At 32.2% G+C, this 20085-nt stretch overlaps 1 protein-coding gene across 1 annotated transcript in view; it reads left to right on the top strand.

Moving 5' to 3' along the window:
• Nucleotides 1-11701: 11701 nt before the first annotated feature.
• LOC308339564 (neurobeachin) overlaps nt 11702-20085 on the top strand; it is a 190479-nt gene continuing 182095 nt past the window's right edge. The window contains exons 1-3 of the mRNA XM_080798359.1: nt 11702-11904; nt 15270-15370; nt 15611-15706. Of these exons, the coding sequence (XP_080654485.1) occupies nt 11739-11904; nt 15270-15370; nt 15611-15706 (363 nt within the window). The 5' untranslated portion in view covers nt 11702-11738. The remainder of the gene's footprint in view (nt 11905-15269; nt 15371-15610; nt 15707-20085) is intronic.

The following is a 20085-nucleotide window of genomic DNA, read 5'->3' as shown; positions in this document are numbered from 1 at the left end:
GTGTTTTCATTTTATTCAGTTAAATTTTTTTTTCTACTTTATCCAGTGACATCTTTGATCAATAGGTTATTAAGAATAAGTTGCCAGATACTTTAGTATTTTTCCCCTGATGTATATTTAGTGATTTTAGTTTTATTTTGATCAGAATTTTAAACTTTATTGAGATTTCTTTTATAGTCCAAGTTAGTCTCATCTTGGTGACTATTTGATATGTACTTTAAAACAATGTTTTTTCTGCTCTTTCTGGATGGCATGTTTTATATGCCTCCCTAACAACTAGATCAAGCTGATTAATGTTATTTAAAACTTCTATATCTTTACTGATTTGGGGGGGTCTATTTGTTCTCCCAACTACTGAGAGAGGAGTATTAAAATTTACAACAAAAATTGTAGATTTGTTTTTTTTTTCTCTTTTGTTCTCTTATTAGAATCATTCATAATTGGGATCACTATGTCATTTTGATGAATTAGCCCCTCCCTCCTTATGGAAAGTTTCTATTTTTCTTTTATAAAGTCTACTTTGTTTGATACCAATATCACTACACTATTTTCTTTTTTATTGTATTCACATAGTGTATCTTTTTTTTTTTTTTAAGATTTTATTTATTTATTTGACAGATCACAAGTAGGCAGAGAGGCAGGCAGAGAGAGAAAGGGGGAAGCAGGCTCCCTGCTGAGCAGAGAGACCGATGTGGAGCTTGATCCCAGGACCCTGAGACCATGACCTGAGCTGAAGGCAGAGGCCTTAACCCACTGATCCACCCAGGTGCCCCTACGTAGTGTATCTTTTTTAATCCTTTTCTTTTTAAACTATTTCTGTTTTAATTCTGGGGTCAGCCAACTATTGCCTATGTGCTAATCACCTGATTTTATAAATTTTTGTGTTGGAACACAACCATACTATGTCATTTATGTGGCTGCCTTCAAATTACAAACTCAGAGTTAAGTAGTAATGATAGAGACCATAAGGTCCTGGAAGTCTAAAATCTTTACTGTATAGGTCTTCAAGAAGACATTTGCTGACCTCCATATATATATATGTGTGTGTATATATATATATATGGAATATGATAATTAATATTCACATCTTTTTTGGTTTCTCTTTTTCCTGTTTCATGTCTAGTTTTGGATTAATTAAATATTATGTTCCATTCTATATTACTATTTATTTATTAACTATACCTATTTTTTCTTTAAAATAGTTCCTTTTAAATTAAGACTTAGCTTTTTAGAGTAGTTTTAGATTCACAGCAAAATTGAGGGAAAGGTACAGAGATTTTCCACATATCCCCTGATCCCACACATGCATATTCTCCCCACTTACCAACATCTTCCATCAGAGTGGACATGTATTAACAATTGATGAACCTACCTGGATACATCATACTCATTTAAGTCCAGTGGTTTACACTGTGGCTCACTCTTGGTTTTAAACATTCTATGGATGTGATAGTGTATAAAGACAAATATCCACCATATATACAATGCAAAATATTTTTACTGCTCTAAAAATCCTCTGTGCTCCACCCATTCATCTGTCATTTCACCAACCCCTGATCTTTTTATTGTCTCCATAGTTTTGCCTTTTCCAGAATGTCATATAGTTGGAATCATACAATATACAGTGTTTTCAGATGGGCTTCTTTCACTTAGTGAAATGCAATTAAGATTCTTCCATATCTTATCATAGCTTGATAGCTCATTTCTTTTTAGTGGTCAATAATACTCCATTGTATGGATGTACCACAGTTTTATCCATTCACTTACTGAAGGACATCTTGGTTTCTTCTAAGTTTTGGTAGTTATTAAAAACAAATCATTAAATTATTAATTTAATCTAATAAAATTTTAAGTTAATTATTAAATTAATTATTACAAATACTATAAACATCTGGTGCAGATATTTGCATGAACCTGAGTTGTCAGCTCCTTTGAATGAATACCAGTGAGTGCAACTGCTGGATCATATGGTAAGAATATGTTTAGTTTTGTTAGAAACCACCAAACTGTCTTGCAAAGTGGCTGTACCATTTTGCATTCCCATCAGCAATGAGTAAGAGTTCCTGTTGCTCCACATCCTTGCAGCTTTTGGTATTGTTAGTGTGTACTGGATTTTGGCCATTCTAATAGTTGTGTAGTGATCTTTTTTTTTTTTTTTAAGGTAATTCTATAATCTTTTTCTTTTCTTTTTTTTTTTTTAAAGCTTTATTTATTTATTTGACAGACAGCACAAGTAGGCAGAGAGGCAGGCAGAGAGAGAGGAGGAAGCAGGCTCCCTGCTGAGCAGAGAGCCCGATATGGGGCTCGATCCCAGGACCCTGGGATCATGACCTGAGCCAAAGGCAGAGGCTTTAACCCACTGAGCCACCCAGGTGCCCCGATATTGTTTCTTTTTTACATTCAGTGTTTCCTAGAGTTTACAATATACGTTATTAACTTATCATTCTCTATCTTCAAATAATATATCACTTCAAGTATATGGTTGGAACCTTTTAAATGTATACTTCTATTTCTTCCTCTGCTGTCCTTTGTGCTATTGCAGTCATTGCTTTTACTTCTGTATGTTTGTAAGTCCCTTAATACATCATTGTTAGTTTTCCCAGTTATTTTTTAAAGAGTTTCAAAATGAGAAAACAAGTCTTTTGTATTTAACAACACACTTAACAATTTCAGAATTCTTTAATTTTTTATCATTTCATATTTCCATCTGGTTTATTTTCCTTCTGCTGAAAGAACTTACTTTAACAATTCTTGTAGTAAAAGTCTGCTGGCAATGAATTCTCTCAGCTTTTATTTGTCTGTAGAAGTTTTTATTTTGCTTTTATTTATGAGATGGATTCAGGTTTTTAGTATTAGCCTTAGAGTTACAATTTAAAAGTATATAGTGGTTTGGCAGTTAAGACTTACAATTTTTACTTTTTTTTTACTCATTGGATGACTGCTAGCATCTAAGTGTACTTATCATCTGTTACAATCTTATTGAGTAATTATAAATGTGGTTATACCACTTTTGATAAAACTGCATGTTGTTTTAAATATATTTTACTTTATTATTATTATTTTTTAAAGATTTTATTTATTTATTTGACAGAAAGATCACAAGTAGGCAGAGAGGCAGGCAGAGAGAGAGGGGAAGCAGGCTCCACGCTGAGCAGAGAGCTCGATGCAGGGTTCAATCCCAGGACCCTGAGATCAGTACCTGAGCTGAAGGTAGAGGCTTAACCCACTGGGCCACCCAGGTGCCCCTATTTTAAATATATTTTAAAGAGGGCAGTTATTGTATGAAAGTCACTCACTGTGCTGTGAAGTGTGTAAACCTGGCGATTCACAGACCTGTACCCCTGTGGCTAATAATACATTATATGTTAATAAAAATAAAAAATTATAATAAATAAATAAATAAAATAGAAAATATCACCTTTTGGTCAAAAATAAAGCTTTAAAATATATTTAATGTTGAGGTTAGAGCAATAAAGGCACTCTTTCCCTCAAAACATTATGCTGCTAAACAGTAATGGAGGGATGCCTGGGTGGCTCAGATAGTTAAGCATCTGCCTTTGGCTCAGGTCATGATCCCAGGGTCCTGGGATTGAGCCCCGCATCAGGCTCCCTGCTCTGCGGGAAGCCTGCTTTTTCCTCTCTCACTCCCCCTGCCTGTGTTCCCTCTCTTGCTATGTCTATCTCTGTCAAATAAATAAATAAAATCTTTTAAGATTAAAAAAAAAAAGAAAGAAAGAAAGAAAGTCACTCACTGTTTTCTACTCCAATCCCTAGAATTTTTATGGACTATATTTATAGCATTTGCTATACTCTTGGGTATAGTTATTTCTATACCATAGAAGGATTACCAATATGAATTACTTTTAAAATAATTTTTTAAGGACTATCGTGAAAGAAATAGGAAACAAATAAGTAATTTTCTATTTTTCTTGCTTTAGTTTGTCAGCTGGATTTAAGATCATTAGCTTTTATTATGTTCATGTCCAAATTATAAAATATTTTCCTGTTACATACTAAAAATTTATCTGAAAGTCATTTATGATACGTGTATCAGATCTTTAAGATTCATTGACCGATGGAGGTATATATTTATGTGTGTGGGATGGTCTCTTTAGTTTTGGTATACTTCTTAATTCTACGTAAAATTGACAAGACTGGACAAATTCTGATGCTGACACTAGCTTTGGGACCTTGGGCTGGTTCCTTAATTTATGCTAACCTCAGTTTCCTTGATTGAGATGCTATCTTACAAAATTGTGTCAATTAAATGAGATGATACACATAAATTATTTAGCACATAAGTGGTCACGGAGTGGTCATTTTAAATATCATGTTTCCACTTTCTTTGTAAAATTATAGACAAGTTTATCTCAAAGATTCCTTCTTTAGAGGTTAATAACTCAGTACCTTTTAAATTTAGATTGTATCTGCTTCTAAAGTAATGTGATTGGCTTATAGGAAAAGACATCTGTGTAGTAAGAGGAAGAAAACAAAATGTAAGCAGGAGGACAGAATAGAGGAAGGAAATGATCAAGACAAATGTAGTTATCAAAGTTTGAACATTAAATTAATATTTTCTTTTTAGATGGACCACACTTTTGTTTCTTTGTATGTCTCATAATTATTTTGTTCAAGAATGGACATTTTGAATATTGTCATGTGGAAAGGCTGGAAATCATATTCTTCTTTCCTTTTCCTTGTATTTGTTGTTGCTGTTTTGGGTTGTTGGCTTAGTGATTTTCTAAAATATGTTTCTAAGTCTGTACTCTCTGTTGTGTATAACCTTTGAAGTTCTGTTTGTTTGGTGCTGCTGATATATTATTATTATTATTTTTTTATTTTTATTTTTTTATTTTTTTGAGAGAGAGAGAGAATGAGAGAAAGAGAAAGCATGAGCGGGGGAAGGGGCAGGGGGAGAGGGAGAACCAGACTCCCTATGGAGCAGGGAGCCCAGTGCAGGGCTTGAACCTAGGATCCTGGGATCGTGTCCTGAGCCAAAGGCAGACACTTAACCTACTGAGCTACTGAGGTGCCCCTCAGCTGATGTTTTGACACAGTTATCTTCAATGCCTTGAGCCAAGGAAAGAAAAAATCAAAAATCAAAAAATACTCTTCCTGCCTTTGTAGATTTGCTCTTGGGGCACTCCTGCAATGCTTAGTCAGGCTATTTACAACTCTTTCCTAGCCTTTACTTCCTACTTGTGTAGAATCTAAAGGCCAGTTCCAAGTGAAGGCTTAGGGTCTTTTTAGGCTTTTAGGCTTTTTCTGTATGTGCAACCTGCCCAGGAGATACCTAGGTCTTTATGCCCGCACATACCTTCTTTCCCCACATCTTCTTTCCCAGGCTTCCAGGTCTGTTTTTTGTGGGTTCCAAGTGTTGTCTCTAAGCTTAGGCTGCTGCAGCTAATATCTGTGCCTTTACATGCTTTCAGCAGCATGCTTTCAGCAGGTCAGGTGTCCCCGACCTGGAGGTGTTCTAAGTTTGGTGAAATAAAGACAGTTCTTTGCACCTGTCCTTGAAGGAGCTGCCAGATTGGTTGAGACCCAGAAGCCTGAATATAAGGTTCTTGCTACTTCTCTGGAACTAGAAAGCAGTTCCTCTGGAACTTGTACAGGATGCTGCCCTCATAACTATTGCCCTCCGGGGTTTGGGGGATTATAGGTGGGACAAAGAACAATAGCTTCTTCTTCATTACGTCTTGCCCTGGCTGGTGTACATTTTTGTCTTGACTCCAGAATTTTTCAGAAGTTGATTTTGACAGTTTTTGCCAGCTTATTAGTTTTTTAGGGAGAACATAGCCATAGAGTTTCCAATTCTGCCATTTTTTGGTGGTGGTGTTATTTTTCAAAGGAAGCTGTTTTAAACTGATTTCACTTGAAAATAGAAACTGGAAGTGGAAATACGATTAAGCCTGATTTTAACAACTAAAAATTGTATGTAATATACTTAGTGCTTTACTAAGTCAAGTGTACAAGTCTTCTGAATTTTACTTATTAAACCTTATATATTTTCCAAGTAATAATAGAAGAAAAATTAAAGCAACTGAAGGTATAATCAGGAAAGAAAAGTATCTCTGGCTTTGTAATCCCCAGTGGAACATTAAAAATTTATGTGGCAATAAGGGCAATTCATTACTGAAGGGGAAAAACTTGAATAGTCTTGCTTACAACTTGGTGACTGGCCATGAATCAGACCCTCTGTGCTTGTGTGAAGATACAGGGGGTAGTTAGAAATGGTCCTTACCCTTACAGAGTTTATTAATGTGGGGGATAGAAAGATATCTGTGAACATCTATGGTATTATGTCATCATTGCTATGGTGTACATGGGTGTTATTGGGAATTTAGAGAAAGGCAAACTTTGTGGGTTCTGGGAAGGCTTTCTGGATTAAGTGCTATCTAAACTGATATTTGGAGGCTTAATGGATGTCAACAAATGTAAAGGTTGGAAGAGAACTCTATGTCATGTATAGGGAATAACATATATGAAAAGATTTAGATGAAGTGAGAGATGTGCAGGGCAGAAATATTCCTATGACTGTAGCTAGCAAATGGGAAGTAGAGGAAGCTGGAGCTGAGGTGTTAAATTGTGACTTTATAGGCAGTGTTATCTAGTTTAGCATTTATCCAGAAGGATAAGTTGCAAAGAAATCCAAATGGTTACTAATTGTCCAGTTTGATCTAATTAATGAAAAAGAATTATCTTATATGATTCTAATAATCTAAGATTTCAAAATAAAGGCATTTAAAATCTATATTTAAAAAGATAAAAGATACTTAAATTGCTAGTAATTACAAACTTAGCCCTTTCAGAAGGTATTTTCCAAGTCAATTAGATTTTATATTCTGATTTTTTATATAGTAAATTTTATTTCTTTATATAAATAAGAATAACTTCATTTAAAAAGCTCAGCTATGGTATTTATTTTATATAAATTCCTCTATGACCAATTCTTGGGTAGGAAGCACCATTGTGGACCACTTTTCTTATAGTGGCAATACCTTTTAGAATTTTTTTTACATTTTAGGATAGTGCTTTATGACTTCATGAAACCAAAAGCAAAATAGAAAAACTACAGTGTGAGTAAAAAAAAAAATCTTAATTTTAATCAACTTTGCTTATTCCATCATCTTCCACCCATTTTTTTACTCTTGGTTCATCTTTTCCTTCCCTTAGATAGATTTTGATTTGGAGGTTATAGTTACAAAGTTTTGATTTTCAGACTGTAACAACATCAAACATTGTGGATGTATTCACACTAAATTATATGCTTACACATGGTTAAAATGATACATATTATGTTTTATATATTTCACCACAGTTTTTTTTTTTAATTAACATATAATACTTGTTTTAGGGGTATAGGTCTGTGATTCATCAGTCTTTCTTACACAATTCACAGCACTCCCATTCTTTTAGAATTTTAAGGAAAAGGTCTAGAAGAAAAGAACTCTCTGAACTGTACAAATAGAGTATTATAATGACATGTTCATATTTACAGGAATTTTAATTGATTTATAAATCTCTTTTATACTAGGGTAATAGTGATTTTAGCTTTTTTTGGTTTAGCTTTTTCAGCTTTGTTGTGTCATTTTTATTGCTTTTTAAAGGTTGCCCCCTGAGTTTTCTTTTTTTGTGTTTATATAATTGAGCCTTCAAAGTCTTCTACTTTCTTGTTGAAATAACCTTAAATAAATTAGTTGTTTTTTAAAAATTTTATTTACTACCTCTGGATGTTTTCTTACCCATAGAAATTATTTTCTCTTCTTTTATCCCACATACAGTTCATGCAACACTGATTTCTTTGTAGATCTACTATGATACGCCTTGTTTTTTGTGTTTTTTTTTTAAAGTCTATACTTCTAACTTCATAGGAAGGTATTTAGATTCATTTTTCATCTAGATTAGACTCCTGGATCTGTCATTTTACTTATATGTGACCTTGTTCGTGCTGTTTAACCTCATTTATTTTCACTTTTATGAAGACAATTATGCATTTTCCTTGTAGGATTGTTAGAGAATAGTTTAAATAATGAAAGCCAGTTGTTTCTATTTTTTCTTACATGCTTTAGTTGGTAAATACGGAACCTCTCATTTATAAGTAGGGAATAAATATTTCTATAATCTTAGAATGATAGTTTTGTAAGTATTTAACCTTATTAACACTAAAGTATTAGAAATTATAGTAAAGGTTAGAAAGAACATCTGAAAATACAGGCCCACTTTACAACATCTACAATAAATATTTTTACAGCTTCTGGCAAAGAAGTCAGAGATCCAAACTGTACTCTTTTGTAATTAAATGATACATAGAAAGGAGCATTGTTTTTTAACTGTGAAAGATGAAACCGTAAACTTTCTAAAACAGAGGCCTCATTGTTAGAGTTATACATATTAATTGTTGATTCCTTTAAAAGCAGACTATTTTTTTTTCCTTCCCACTGAACCCATCTCTGTTATTTACACATTACATAATGGTTGTTGGTTATGCTAGACTCTATGGAGGCACTTACAGTTCATTTAGGAGATTAGTCTAAAAAATTCTTCAATATTCTCCCATTTTAGTATATACTAATTCTTACGCATATTTATTCAGAGTCACGTACGCTTAAACCTTAGTTATCGCCTTCTATTAGTTCAGTTGGTAAGTGTCCATCCACATCATTGATTTTCAAATTTGTTTTTTTTTTTTTTCTCCCTCTCTATATGGTTCCCTTTTAGAGCATCTCTTCTGAGTTACTAACCACTGGTCTACAAGGGTCATAAGTAGTGACCCAAGTCAATTGGACATATAATAGTAGAAAAGTAACCAGTTCTTTGATAAGACTATGGTATGGTGAAAAGATGTTTGAATTGGTTCTCATAAATCTACAATTAATATCTAAGAGAGTACATGATCCCCAGTAGTTTAACTTGCTGGAAACATAAGGCTCAAGCTATTTGTTTTGTGGTACTTCAGACATATGTGATTATATAACTACTTTTTTTTGTTGTTGTTGTTAAAGTTAGGGTCATAAGAGAACTGGTAATAGCTAATCTTAACTGAATGTTAGATACGTGGCTAATTTTGTTCCTAAGCACCTAAACGCCATTACTTTATTTAATCCTCATAATTACAACACTGTTAGATAGGAATTTTTATTCCCATATTTAGATGAAGTAACTGAGACTTAGAGAAGTAGAGTCATTAGGTCACACAGTAAGTGGTACAACTAAAATCTGAATCCAGGAAGTCTGAATTCAGAAACAATTTCTTAACCATTCTAGTAGCTATTTTTGTTAATAAGACCGAAATAGTAAGAGGAGTTGAAGTTATTTCATACACAGAGGTAAAACCAGCCTTTAACCCAAGAGAATATCTAGGTCAGTTAAAAAAAAAAAAAAAGAAAAAAAGAAGTCAGAGTTAGGATGAGGGCTGGTTTCTCATATAGTTGAGTTTTAGAGCTTTTACAGAGAAAAATACAGAGTATAATTTTAAAATTTGAGAATATTTTGTTTTTAAATTCTTAAATTTTAAGACTTTAAAAATATTCTTAAATGAGATTATTGCTTGTATGGACTTGTTTGAAAACGGACTTACTGGGTTTTGATCCTGGATCCTCTATCTACTAGTTTTGTGATCTTTCCCAAGTTAAATTTTCTGTGCCTATTCTTCCTTATCTGTAAAATGAAGATAATAATAGGTCCTTTCTCATAAGTTGTTAAGAATTAAGTTATTTAATATATGAAAAACCCTTAGAATAGTGATAAGTGGTATGTAAGCTTACTTGATGATATTACTATTATTATTAATATTAATCGCATTTATCCTATATATCTACCCTTATAATGAACATTTTTCTTTGATAAAAAATTCTATTTCGTGAACCTAATTTCTGGTACCTATCTGCCCCTAATTTTATTTCCCCCTTATTTCCATTTTCCTGACTACTTACTGTTTATATCTTCTTTTATGCTTTCTGTAACTTATGAATCAATTTCAGCTTTTGGGGGAATAAGGTAGAGGTATACACACACACACACACACACACGTGTATGTATGTATATATGTATATGTACACACACACATACACGTCTTTATTTCTGGAACTTAACACTATTAGCACATGGGGTTTTCTTGTCCATAGATATATCCCTAGTTCCTAGAACAGTAATTTCTAATTTTTAATAAATAAAATATTTACTGAATGAATGAATAATGCATGTATGATTTCACATTTATTAGGTATTTTGTATATGGCTATTATCTTCTTCCTAAATTTTCTTCTATAGACCAGAAAGATACCTAGTTTTTCAGTGTTCTTTAAGAATAGTACTTATAACAATATAATTAATATGTCATATGTGATTTGAACAATAGAGAATAAGAATATCATTACATCTTTTATTCTATGAGTATTTGTCTATCACTGTACTTAAAGTGGGAAAGAGTAATACTTTTTTTTTTTAAGATTTTATTTATTTATTTGACAGAGATCACAAGCAGGCAGAGAGACAGGCAGAGAGAGAAAGGGAAGCAAGCTCCCTGCTGAGCAGAGAGCCTGATGCGGGGCTTGATCCCAGGACCCTGGGATCATGACCTGAGCTGAAGGCAGAGGCTTTAACCCACTGAGCCACCCAGGTGCCCCAGGAGTAATACTTTTTAAAAAGTTTTTGTTTAAATTTACTATTGAAGTAGAGTTGACATACAGTGTTTATTAGTTGCAGGTATTCAACATCGTGATTCGACAATTCTGTGCATTTCTCAGTGTTAACCACACATGTAGTCACCATCTGTAACCATGCAATGTCTTGACAATATTATTGGCTATTGACTATTGTATTGTTCGTTTCCATGACTTACTTATTTTATGACTGGAAGTTTGTACCTCTCAATACCCTTTATCTATTTTGCCTATCTCTTTGCTCACCATCTGTCTGGCAACTAAAGACAGATGTGAAATAAACGAAAAACAAATGAACAAACAAACCGAACTCTTAGATACAGAGGACAGTAATACTTTGACTCGCTTGTTGTAATGCCACAAGTCAAATACGTTGCTGTTAAGTCATCTTTGTATATCAATTCATAATTTTTAAAGTAAAATATTATAAGGTACTAGGTATATTTTAAACATTTTTAACATTGATTCTATCATTTCAATTTTTACTGTAAGTTTGCTAGTATCAGTCATATTTCTTTCTCTTCTGTACTTTTTATACTTCTTTTATACTTCTATTTCTTTATCTTCTGTATTAGGCCCTTTGTTTCTTTTCTGTTACATCTCATTTGTCAGTCTAGTAATATCACAAAAGAAAATGAACTTCATGTCTTAAAATTTATCATTTGTGAGTTCTGCATTTTCTAATGATTATCACTTTTTGGAGCCAAATTCTTTTTTATAGGAATTTGTCCTGAATCCTACCCAGTAGTCCTCTGCACCATTTTGCTCCATTTGATTTGAAATTACCCTTTTCCATTTTTAAAAAACTAGACATTGCTAGTTTTCATTCTTATAGCACCCTTAATCTGTAGCTTTCAAATTTTTATCAAAAGTAGTGTTAGACTAGAAGACTTGAAATGTTTTAGAGTAGCTATGCTATCATGCAGGTTGAATTATTTTATTATTTTTATTGTTATAAATAATCTCTCCTATTATCATTAGTTATTGTTTCTTTTTGTTTATTTTCAGCTGGTTGGTGGAGAATTTGACTTGGAGATGAACTTTATTATCCAGGATGCTGAGAGTATAACATGCATGACCGAGCTTTTGGAGCACTGTGATGTAACATGTCAAGCAGAAATATGGAGCATGTTTACAGCCATTTTACGAAAAAGTGTTCGGAATTTACAGACTAGCACAGAAGTTGGGCTAATTGAACAAGTATTGCTGAAAATGAGTGCTGTAGATGACATGATAGCAGGTATGAGGTTATCTGACAGGATAATATACTTAAAGTGTTTATCAAGAGTCACGTATTTCTCTTTATATTGTATTGGTAGTGTAGATTTGTTGGAGCTAACTTGATTTAAAATAGATAGTAGAAATGTATGGAAAATTTGCCCTGTATATTAAGGGAAAACTTGAAGAATGGAAAATACCTTTTTCTTTATTAGACAAGCATAATTCTGATTTTGCTTTTCCAGGTTTTAGAAAATCTCAATTACATGGAATAAATAACCACGAAATCTATCAGAAAAATAAACTACCTTTTTACATAGTACTTAGTTAAATTTTACGTAATTAAAATTTTACAATATGTATTATTATTCTGTATATGTGCACCTTACCAACTTCAAGCTCCATGCTTCTCAGTTTCGCATATATGGAACTATGACAGGAGAAACTAATGTTCTTAGGATAAGCGTGTTGAATTTTTGGGAAGTATCTCCATTTTACTTTGATATTCTTTAGAGAAACTTTTGTATTAAATAGATATAGAATACAACATAAAATTTGCCTGGATAAGATAAAAATACTAATTTTCTCCTTGTTATGTGTTACTTCAAATATGAAGTCTATGATTATTCATTGCCAATCCTTTATCTCCCTGCAAGTTCATTCTCCTTTGTTGTTAGATGCACTTCAATAGAAATGTTTTGAAAGATATGGTCAAGAGCAACATTATTCCCAGAAAATAAGCTTAGTGTTTAAAATGTTCATTCTTTTAAGCCATGAATCTTCAGCATATGTCTCTTCTGATATAAAAGAGTTTTCATAATTTTAAAAGTTCTAATATGATTCCTCACAATCTCGTATCTGATCCTTAACAAGTACTTCAGATACCGGAGAATCCTCTATCATATTTTGATTTATGCATAATTAATTTTAATATTAGTAGAACAAAACATTAAGAAGTAATGGAGTGAAGAATTAAAGATGAATGTCTTTTAAACAATATTTAAACATTTTTGTTTTTCTTATAGACTATATTAAAATAATTTCTGATTGCTTTCAAGGTGGTATCTATCTCTAGAGTGATTTGGCATTCTCTATATTGGTTACTAATGGTTAACTTGATGAAAAATGAAATTCAAATTTAAAACCTCCTTTTAATGATGATATGTACCATCTGTAAACCATTCTGTAAGTTGTAGCATTGTTTAACAGGAATTTATTTGCATAAGCTTATATGTTTGGTGCTTACATGTTGTATAGAATATCATGTGATCTCTGAGTCCTCATATCAGGGTTTAATCCCTGAAGTTTTTTGTTTGCCTGTTTGTTTTTTGAAATAATGTGGCTACCACTTTATAAAGTGCACTTTAGAAAATGAGCCACAATTATATACATGGTAATTTACTGGTACGTAATTCATGAGCTTTGAGATATAAGATGATAGTAAGCTTGATTAGTACTCTAAAAGTTCGTATGTTCATGTTTTCTATTATATAAAGCTTCCTAATTCTCTTATCTTTGCTTTTCAATAATAATACTGGTAACACAAACTTTCACTTTTTGTTATTTTAGCATTGAATAAATGCCAGATAAATACCTCTACCTTACTTTTCAGTAGAGAAAATAAAATTTATATAACATAGTAATGAAGTACCAAAAATCACTACTAAGTTTTCACTCTTGATCTTTATACCATATCACATTCAAAGAGGTACTTATAGGCTTTACTAGAAGGTAGTTAAATATCTGTATATACTAAATTGACAAGAGAATTTCATAGTCTGAGTATTTTTTCTCCTTTAAAAATTTTGTTCAGAAAAAAACACCTTTTATAAAAAAAAGTCAACTGAGCTACTTGGTTATGTTACATATACATTAAATAAGAAATTTAATAACTGTGTAATTAAATACAAATTTAATAGGCTACTTTTTGTGACACACATATAAGATGGGATAACATTTTAGAAAAAGAAGTTTAATTTTTTAGGAAAGTATTTGTAGGTAAATGTTAAGAAATCTATGAATTTGCCATTGCAGCTAATTGCTTGAAACTGCTTCTTACTAATTTAGGGCTTTAAGGTGCTTGATTTCTATGTAGATTTTTTTCTTAAAAAATCTTCTGACTAATATGTAGTAACTATAAACTTTTTTATTGAGTGGTGAAATAGTTTATTTCATTAAAAGATCTCTCAAAAATGGCATATCAAAAGTGACAGTTTAATCATAGGGATTGCTTACTTATTGTGGCATTAACTAAGATTATTCAATTATTTATTGATGAAAATAACCATTTGAAATTTCTATTTTGAAATGGATACATAATAAATACTTCAAACTTTCAAATTCCAGGTATTAATTTGTGATATTAATCAGAAACTAATTATTTAAACTTATTCTAACTCACTTTTTAAATTAATTGATGATACGTTATTTAGAATATATATGTGTATTGATTGTAATACTTTGTATAGTATTTCTAATCCTTAGGAAGAGCTTTAGAGTAAGAAAATGAAGTATAAATATTCAGATCTTTAATTTCTTACAAAGAATGATTGATAGAAGTACTACTCACAATGTCTAGATGAGAAAGAAATCGAGGACAAGAGATTAAATGTATAATTTTCCTATTATATGGTGAGCTGGTGTGTCTCTTATATGCACATAAACACATGAGCAGAATGGATACCACTAGTAATGTGTTTAAGTGATACTTTGATTTAGAGACTAGTCTCTGGAGCCGTACAGCCTAGGTTTTAATCCTGACCCTGCCACTTAGTAGATTGTGTTCTTGGACAAGGTGATTAGGTTATTTATGTCTCACTTTCCCCATTTTAGGAAGTGGCTAATAATAGTACTTATTCATAGGCTTGTTACAAAGATTTGTGTACTTAATAACTGTAAACTACTTGGAATAATGCCAGGCAAGGAACCGTTAATGGGGCAAGGAATATTTCAAGAGTATATTTTATTAAGAATAGATAAATCTAAAATAAAATATGGTCGGCTCTCACTTTTTTATTTGAAAACAACTAATTTACAACATTAAATCATTGTACCTTTGTGTATTTTTGCTTTCCTTTCCCTGCATATAGCAGGTGTGTGTGTGTGTGTGTGTGTATTATGGGAATTTATAAAATCTATTTTATATATTTTCTAATGAAACAATTATAATGGTAAATCTGATGGGGAAAAATCCCAAAATTCGAATACTATGTGTTTGGCTATCCAAGGACCTAAAAATTGTTAATTAGAATGACTATTCATGAGGACGTTTAGATAAATATGTATGTAGAAATGAGAATTGATAACTTTTGTCTTTCAAAAAGTGTATTACCTTGACAGATGGCAGCTCATGACTAGAGTTCAGAATAACTTTATTTTCCTTTGAAGATCTTCTAGTTGATATGTTGGGGGTTCTTGCCAGCTACAGCATCACTGTCAAGGAGTTGAAGCTTTTGTTCAGCATGCTTCGAGGAGAAAGTGGAATCTGGGTAAGCTGTGGTCAGAGGGAAAAGTACTCAGTATTAGTGCATTAATACTTAATGCTCAACAATTTGTCTCTAGAGAGCTATAAACTTGAATTTGTAATGGAAATTGTTCTCCTTAAAGAGTTCAGTAAATGATGTAAAATTAATTTCTCTCTAGTTAGAAAACAGTATAGTGTCTAACATGATATACTAGGTATTTTTGCTAAATTTGTACAGTGACATTTCTTTTTCTTGTTTCCTTAGCCAAGACATGCAGTAAAATTATTATCAGTTCTTAATCAGATGCCACAAAGACATGGTCCTGATACTTTTTTCAATTTCCCTGGTTGTAGTGCTGCGGTGAGTTTTAAATACATGTGTTTATTTTTAATTCAGTTCTGTTAAGATATAATTCACATAAAATTCACTCATTTAAAAGTACAATTTGATGAGTTTTAAAGTTCATAATTATAATCACAGTCATGATTTTGAACAATTACATCACTTTCTGAGGTTCCGTTGTGTGTCTTTGACCAGTCCCCTCTCCCAGCCCCTGTCCTTTGCAACTTCCAATTTATTTTGTGCTTTTATGATTTTGCCTTTTCTAGAATTTCAAATAAATCATACAGTATGTAATTTTTTCTGTCAGGCTTCTTTCACTTACTGTAATACTTTTGAGGTTGCCCATGTTATAGCTTCCCAGTAGTTTATTCTGTTCCTTTTTATTCTGAGTTGTGTTACATTTTATGGATGTGCCACAGTTTATCCATTCACTAGTTTATCCAACTCACTACTTGAGTTTTCAGTTTTTGGCTATTTTAAATAAAACTGCTGTGCTCATTTGAACATAGATCTTCTGTGGGCATATTTTCTCATCTCTTAAGTAAAAACATAAGTGAAATTGCCTCAAAAAATTAAAAATAGAGCTATCCTATGACCCAGCAATTGCACTACTGGGTATTTACCCCAAAGACACAGATGTAGTGAAAAGAAGGGCCATATGCACCCTAATGTTCATAGCAGCAATTGTCCACAATAGCCAAAATGTGGAAAAAACAAGATGCCTCTCAACAGATGAATGAATAAAGAAGACTTGGTCCATATACACAATGGAATATTACTCAGCCATCAGAAAGGATGAATACCCAACTTTTGCATCAACATGGATGGGACTGGAGGAGATAATGCTAAGTGAAATAAGTCAAACAGGGAAAGTCAATTGTCATATGGTTTCACTTATTTGTGAAACATAAGGACTAACACGGAGGACATTAGGAGATGGGAAAAATGAAGGGGAAGAAACTGGAGTGGGAGACGAACTATGAGAGACTATGGACTCCAGGAACAGAGTTTTAGAATGGGTGAGCCTGGTGAGGGGTATCAAGGAGGGCACAGATTGCATGGAGCACTGGGTATTATATGCAAACAATGAATCATGGAACATGACATCAAAAACTAATAATATATTGTATGGTGACTAACATAACACAATAAAACAAAACAAAACAAAACAAAAAAATTGCTGGGTTTTATGCTAAGTGTTTGTTTCATTTCATGAAAAAGGGCAGATTGCTTTCCATAGTGGAAAATTTTGCATTCTCATCAATAGTGTATGAGAATCCCAGTTGATCTGCATCCTGGGCAATGTCCATCTTTTTTATGTGAGGCATTTAAATGGTTATGTAATGGTATATCATTGTAGTTATAATTTTTGTATTGCCCTAATGACTGATGCTATTGAACATTTTTTCATGTTTATTGGTTGTTTTTACATCTTTTGTGATATTTGTGTTCAAATCTTTGTTCAGATAAAAAAGTTGGTTGTTTTATTATTCTAAGTGTTCATTATGTATTTGATGTATAACTTATTTTGTCAGATGGATAATTATCAAATATCTTTGCCCAGTCTGGCTTTTCTTTTACTTTCTTAACAGTATTTCGTAAAGCAAATAGATTTTATTTTATTTTATTTTTTTAAATTTATTTTTATTTATTTGTCAGAGAGAGAGAGAGAGAGAGAGAGAGAGAGCACAGGCAGACAGAGTGGCAGATAGAGGCAGAGGGAGAAGCAGGCTCCCCGCTGAGCAAGGAGCCCAGTGTGGGACTCGATCCCGGGACGCTGGGATCATGACCTGAGCCAAAGGCAGCTGCTTAACCAACTGAGCCAAACAGGTGTCCCAAAGCAAATAGATTTTAATTTTGGTGAAGTTCAGTTAAACTTTTTTTAATGGCATATGCTTTTGTAATCCAAGAAATTAGTATAAACCAAGGTCATGACATTTTTTTCTTGCACTTTCTACCAGGAGTTCTTTTGTTTTAGCTCTTATATTTAGGTCTGTGATTCTCTTCTTGTGAATTTTTAAAATATGATACAACAGAAGGTTGGAGGTTAAAGTTTTGTTTGTTTTGCATATGAATATTGAATTGTTTTTTGGCCATTTGTTAAAGAGAGAGTCCTTTGACATTGGATTACCTTGGCACCTTTCTTGAAAATTATCTGGCTATGGGTTGTGTGGATTTGTTGCTGAACTCTGTTTGGTTCCTTTGTCTTCCGTTTCTGCTTTTATGCCAATATCAGATTGTCTTTATTTTCATAGCTGTATAGTAAGTAGTTCTTGAAATCAGGTTGTGTGAGTATGCCAAATTTGGTCTTTATTTTAAAATAATTTTGGCTATTCTAGATAGCACTTTAATACATGTGAATAGACTTGTCAACTTTTGTAAAATGCTTACTGTGATTTAGATTTTATTATGTTAAATCTATAGAACAATTTGGAGAGATTATTGAGTCTTCCAGTTCATGAACATAGTATATCTCTACCTTTATTTGTTTTCTGTGATTTTTCAGTGTTTTGTAGTTTTTAGCATTAAGTTTTAAATATCTTTTGTTTCTCTTCCTATGTACGGGGAGGTTTTTTAATCATCAGTATGTTGATAGTTGTGTTAATTCTGTCCAACGCTTTTTCTGATTTTATTGAAGTGAACATAGGATTTTCTTCTTAATCTTTATTAATGTAGTGAGTTACAATGATTGATATTTCAGTGTTAAACCAACCTTTGTGTTCCTGGGATCAAAACTAGTTCGTTGCTATGTTTTAATCTTTTTGTCCAACACTGGATTTGATTTGCTAATGTAATGCTAAGATATTTTGCAATTATTTTTATGAGTGATTTGGGAGTGTAGTTTTCTTCTATAATATCTTTTTCTGGTTTGGTGATAGGGTAATTCCTCATATGATGAGTTTGGAACTATTTCTTTCTTTCTATTAAAGAGTTTATGTACATTTGATATTACTTATTCTTAAATGTATGCTAGAATTCACTATTGTAGCTGTTTGGGCCTGGAGTTTTCTTTGTGGGAAGGTTTTAAACTATGAACTTAATTTCTTTAATGGATATAGGGAGGTTTTCTATTTTCTTTTGAGTGAGCTTTGGTAGTTTGTGTCTTCCAAGTAATTTTTCCAGTTAATCTAAGTTGTTGACTACATTGGTATAAGTTTATCATCATATCCCCTTTTTACCCTTTTAATGTCTGTAGGATATTTAGTGATGCCTCCTCCTCCATTCTTGACACTGGATTTTTTTTATTGATTAATCTAGCTGGAAGTTTATCCGTTTCGTTGTTTTCAAAGAATTCATGTTCTCAGTCTGCTTGATTTTATCGTTTTTATCTAACATTGTAGCATTGTAGAGAGTATGTCTAACTTTTGACTAGAAAACTGGTTTTGATTTCAGAATCCTCTACTTCATTACTGTGGAGGACTAGTGCCTTAATGTTTCTTGGCTTACCTTCATGTAAAATATTAGTACTTTCTCATGGAAGAGTGTTAATGTGAGCCTGTAATGAAATAATACACTTTTTCTGTATTTAAGTACTATATAAGTTGTACATATCATGTAAATATTTCTTGCTCTTTGGTTATTAGTGCATAAGTATCCTTGTAGTCTCTCAGTTCATCAACCATTCCCCTAGTTTTTTTCCCTTAATATTTTGTTACTAATCTTTTTTTTAAGTTATATTTTTCCATTGTAACAAAATTGTGAAACAAAAATAGGAAAATTAAAAATTTTGAAACAAAAATAATAAAGTTAAAAATCTCTTTCCAGATGAAAGTTAATAATTTTACATATCAGATTGTTAGGGTGGAGCACATATCAAATGTACATTGTGGTACTTAGCAGAGAAAACAGTGTCACTGTCCCTAAGAAGGTATCGGTTTTCTCAGATTTATGTAATAGTTCTATTTGCATACATACATATATTTTGATATATTTTATAGAAGTGTTCTTGATCTGACATCTAGTAGATAGCAGTTTAAGGAGTGAGAGGAGCCAAGTGTTTTAATAGAAATATGAACAAGTTACTGTCTTACTGATAGAATCAACAAAACTAGCTAAAACAGAATGTTTAAACTGTTTTAATAAATGATTTGAATTTCTTCAATAGGGTTGCAAGTCATCATGTTTTTAGATATTTGATCCATTTACCAGAAGTCTGTGAATATTTTCTATCAGTATGTAATGCATTTTACACATACATGCATGCACACACACAGAGAATTTTACTTACATGTTGTTAGTGGTGTATGTTTGAGTTATTTTCATTCAGGGAATTTTGATGGACTTAGACTATCTACTCCTTCTTTCTTGGTTTTCCCTGTATCACTCATTTTCATGAAGGGTAATATCAGTTAGGAATATAGTCTGTGTAGGAAAGGAAGCAAAGAAGGAACTAGAAC

This window comes from Martes martes, assembly GCF_963455335.1.
Source record: "Martes martes genome assembly, chromosome: 3".
Classification (NCBI taxonomy): Eukaryota; Metazoa; Chordata; class Mammalia; order Carnivora; family Mustelidae; genus Martes; species Martes martes.
The sequence above is the reverse complement of the archived record's forward strand: the minus strand, read 5'-3'. Positions and strand labels throughout refer to the sequence as shown.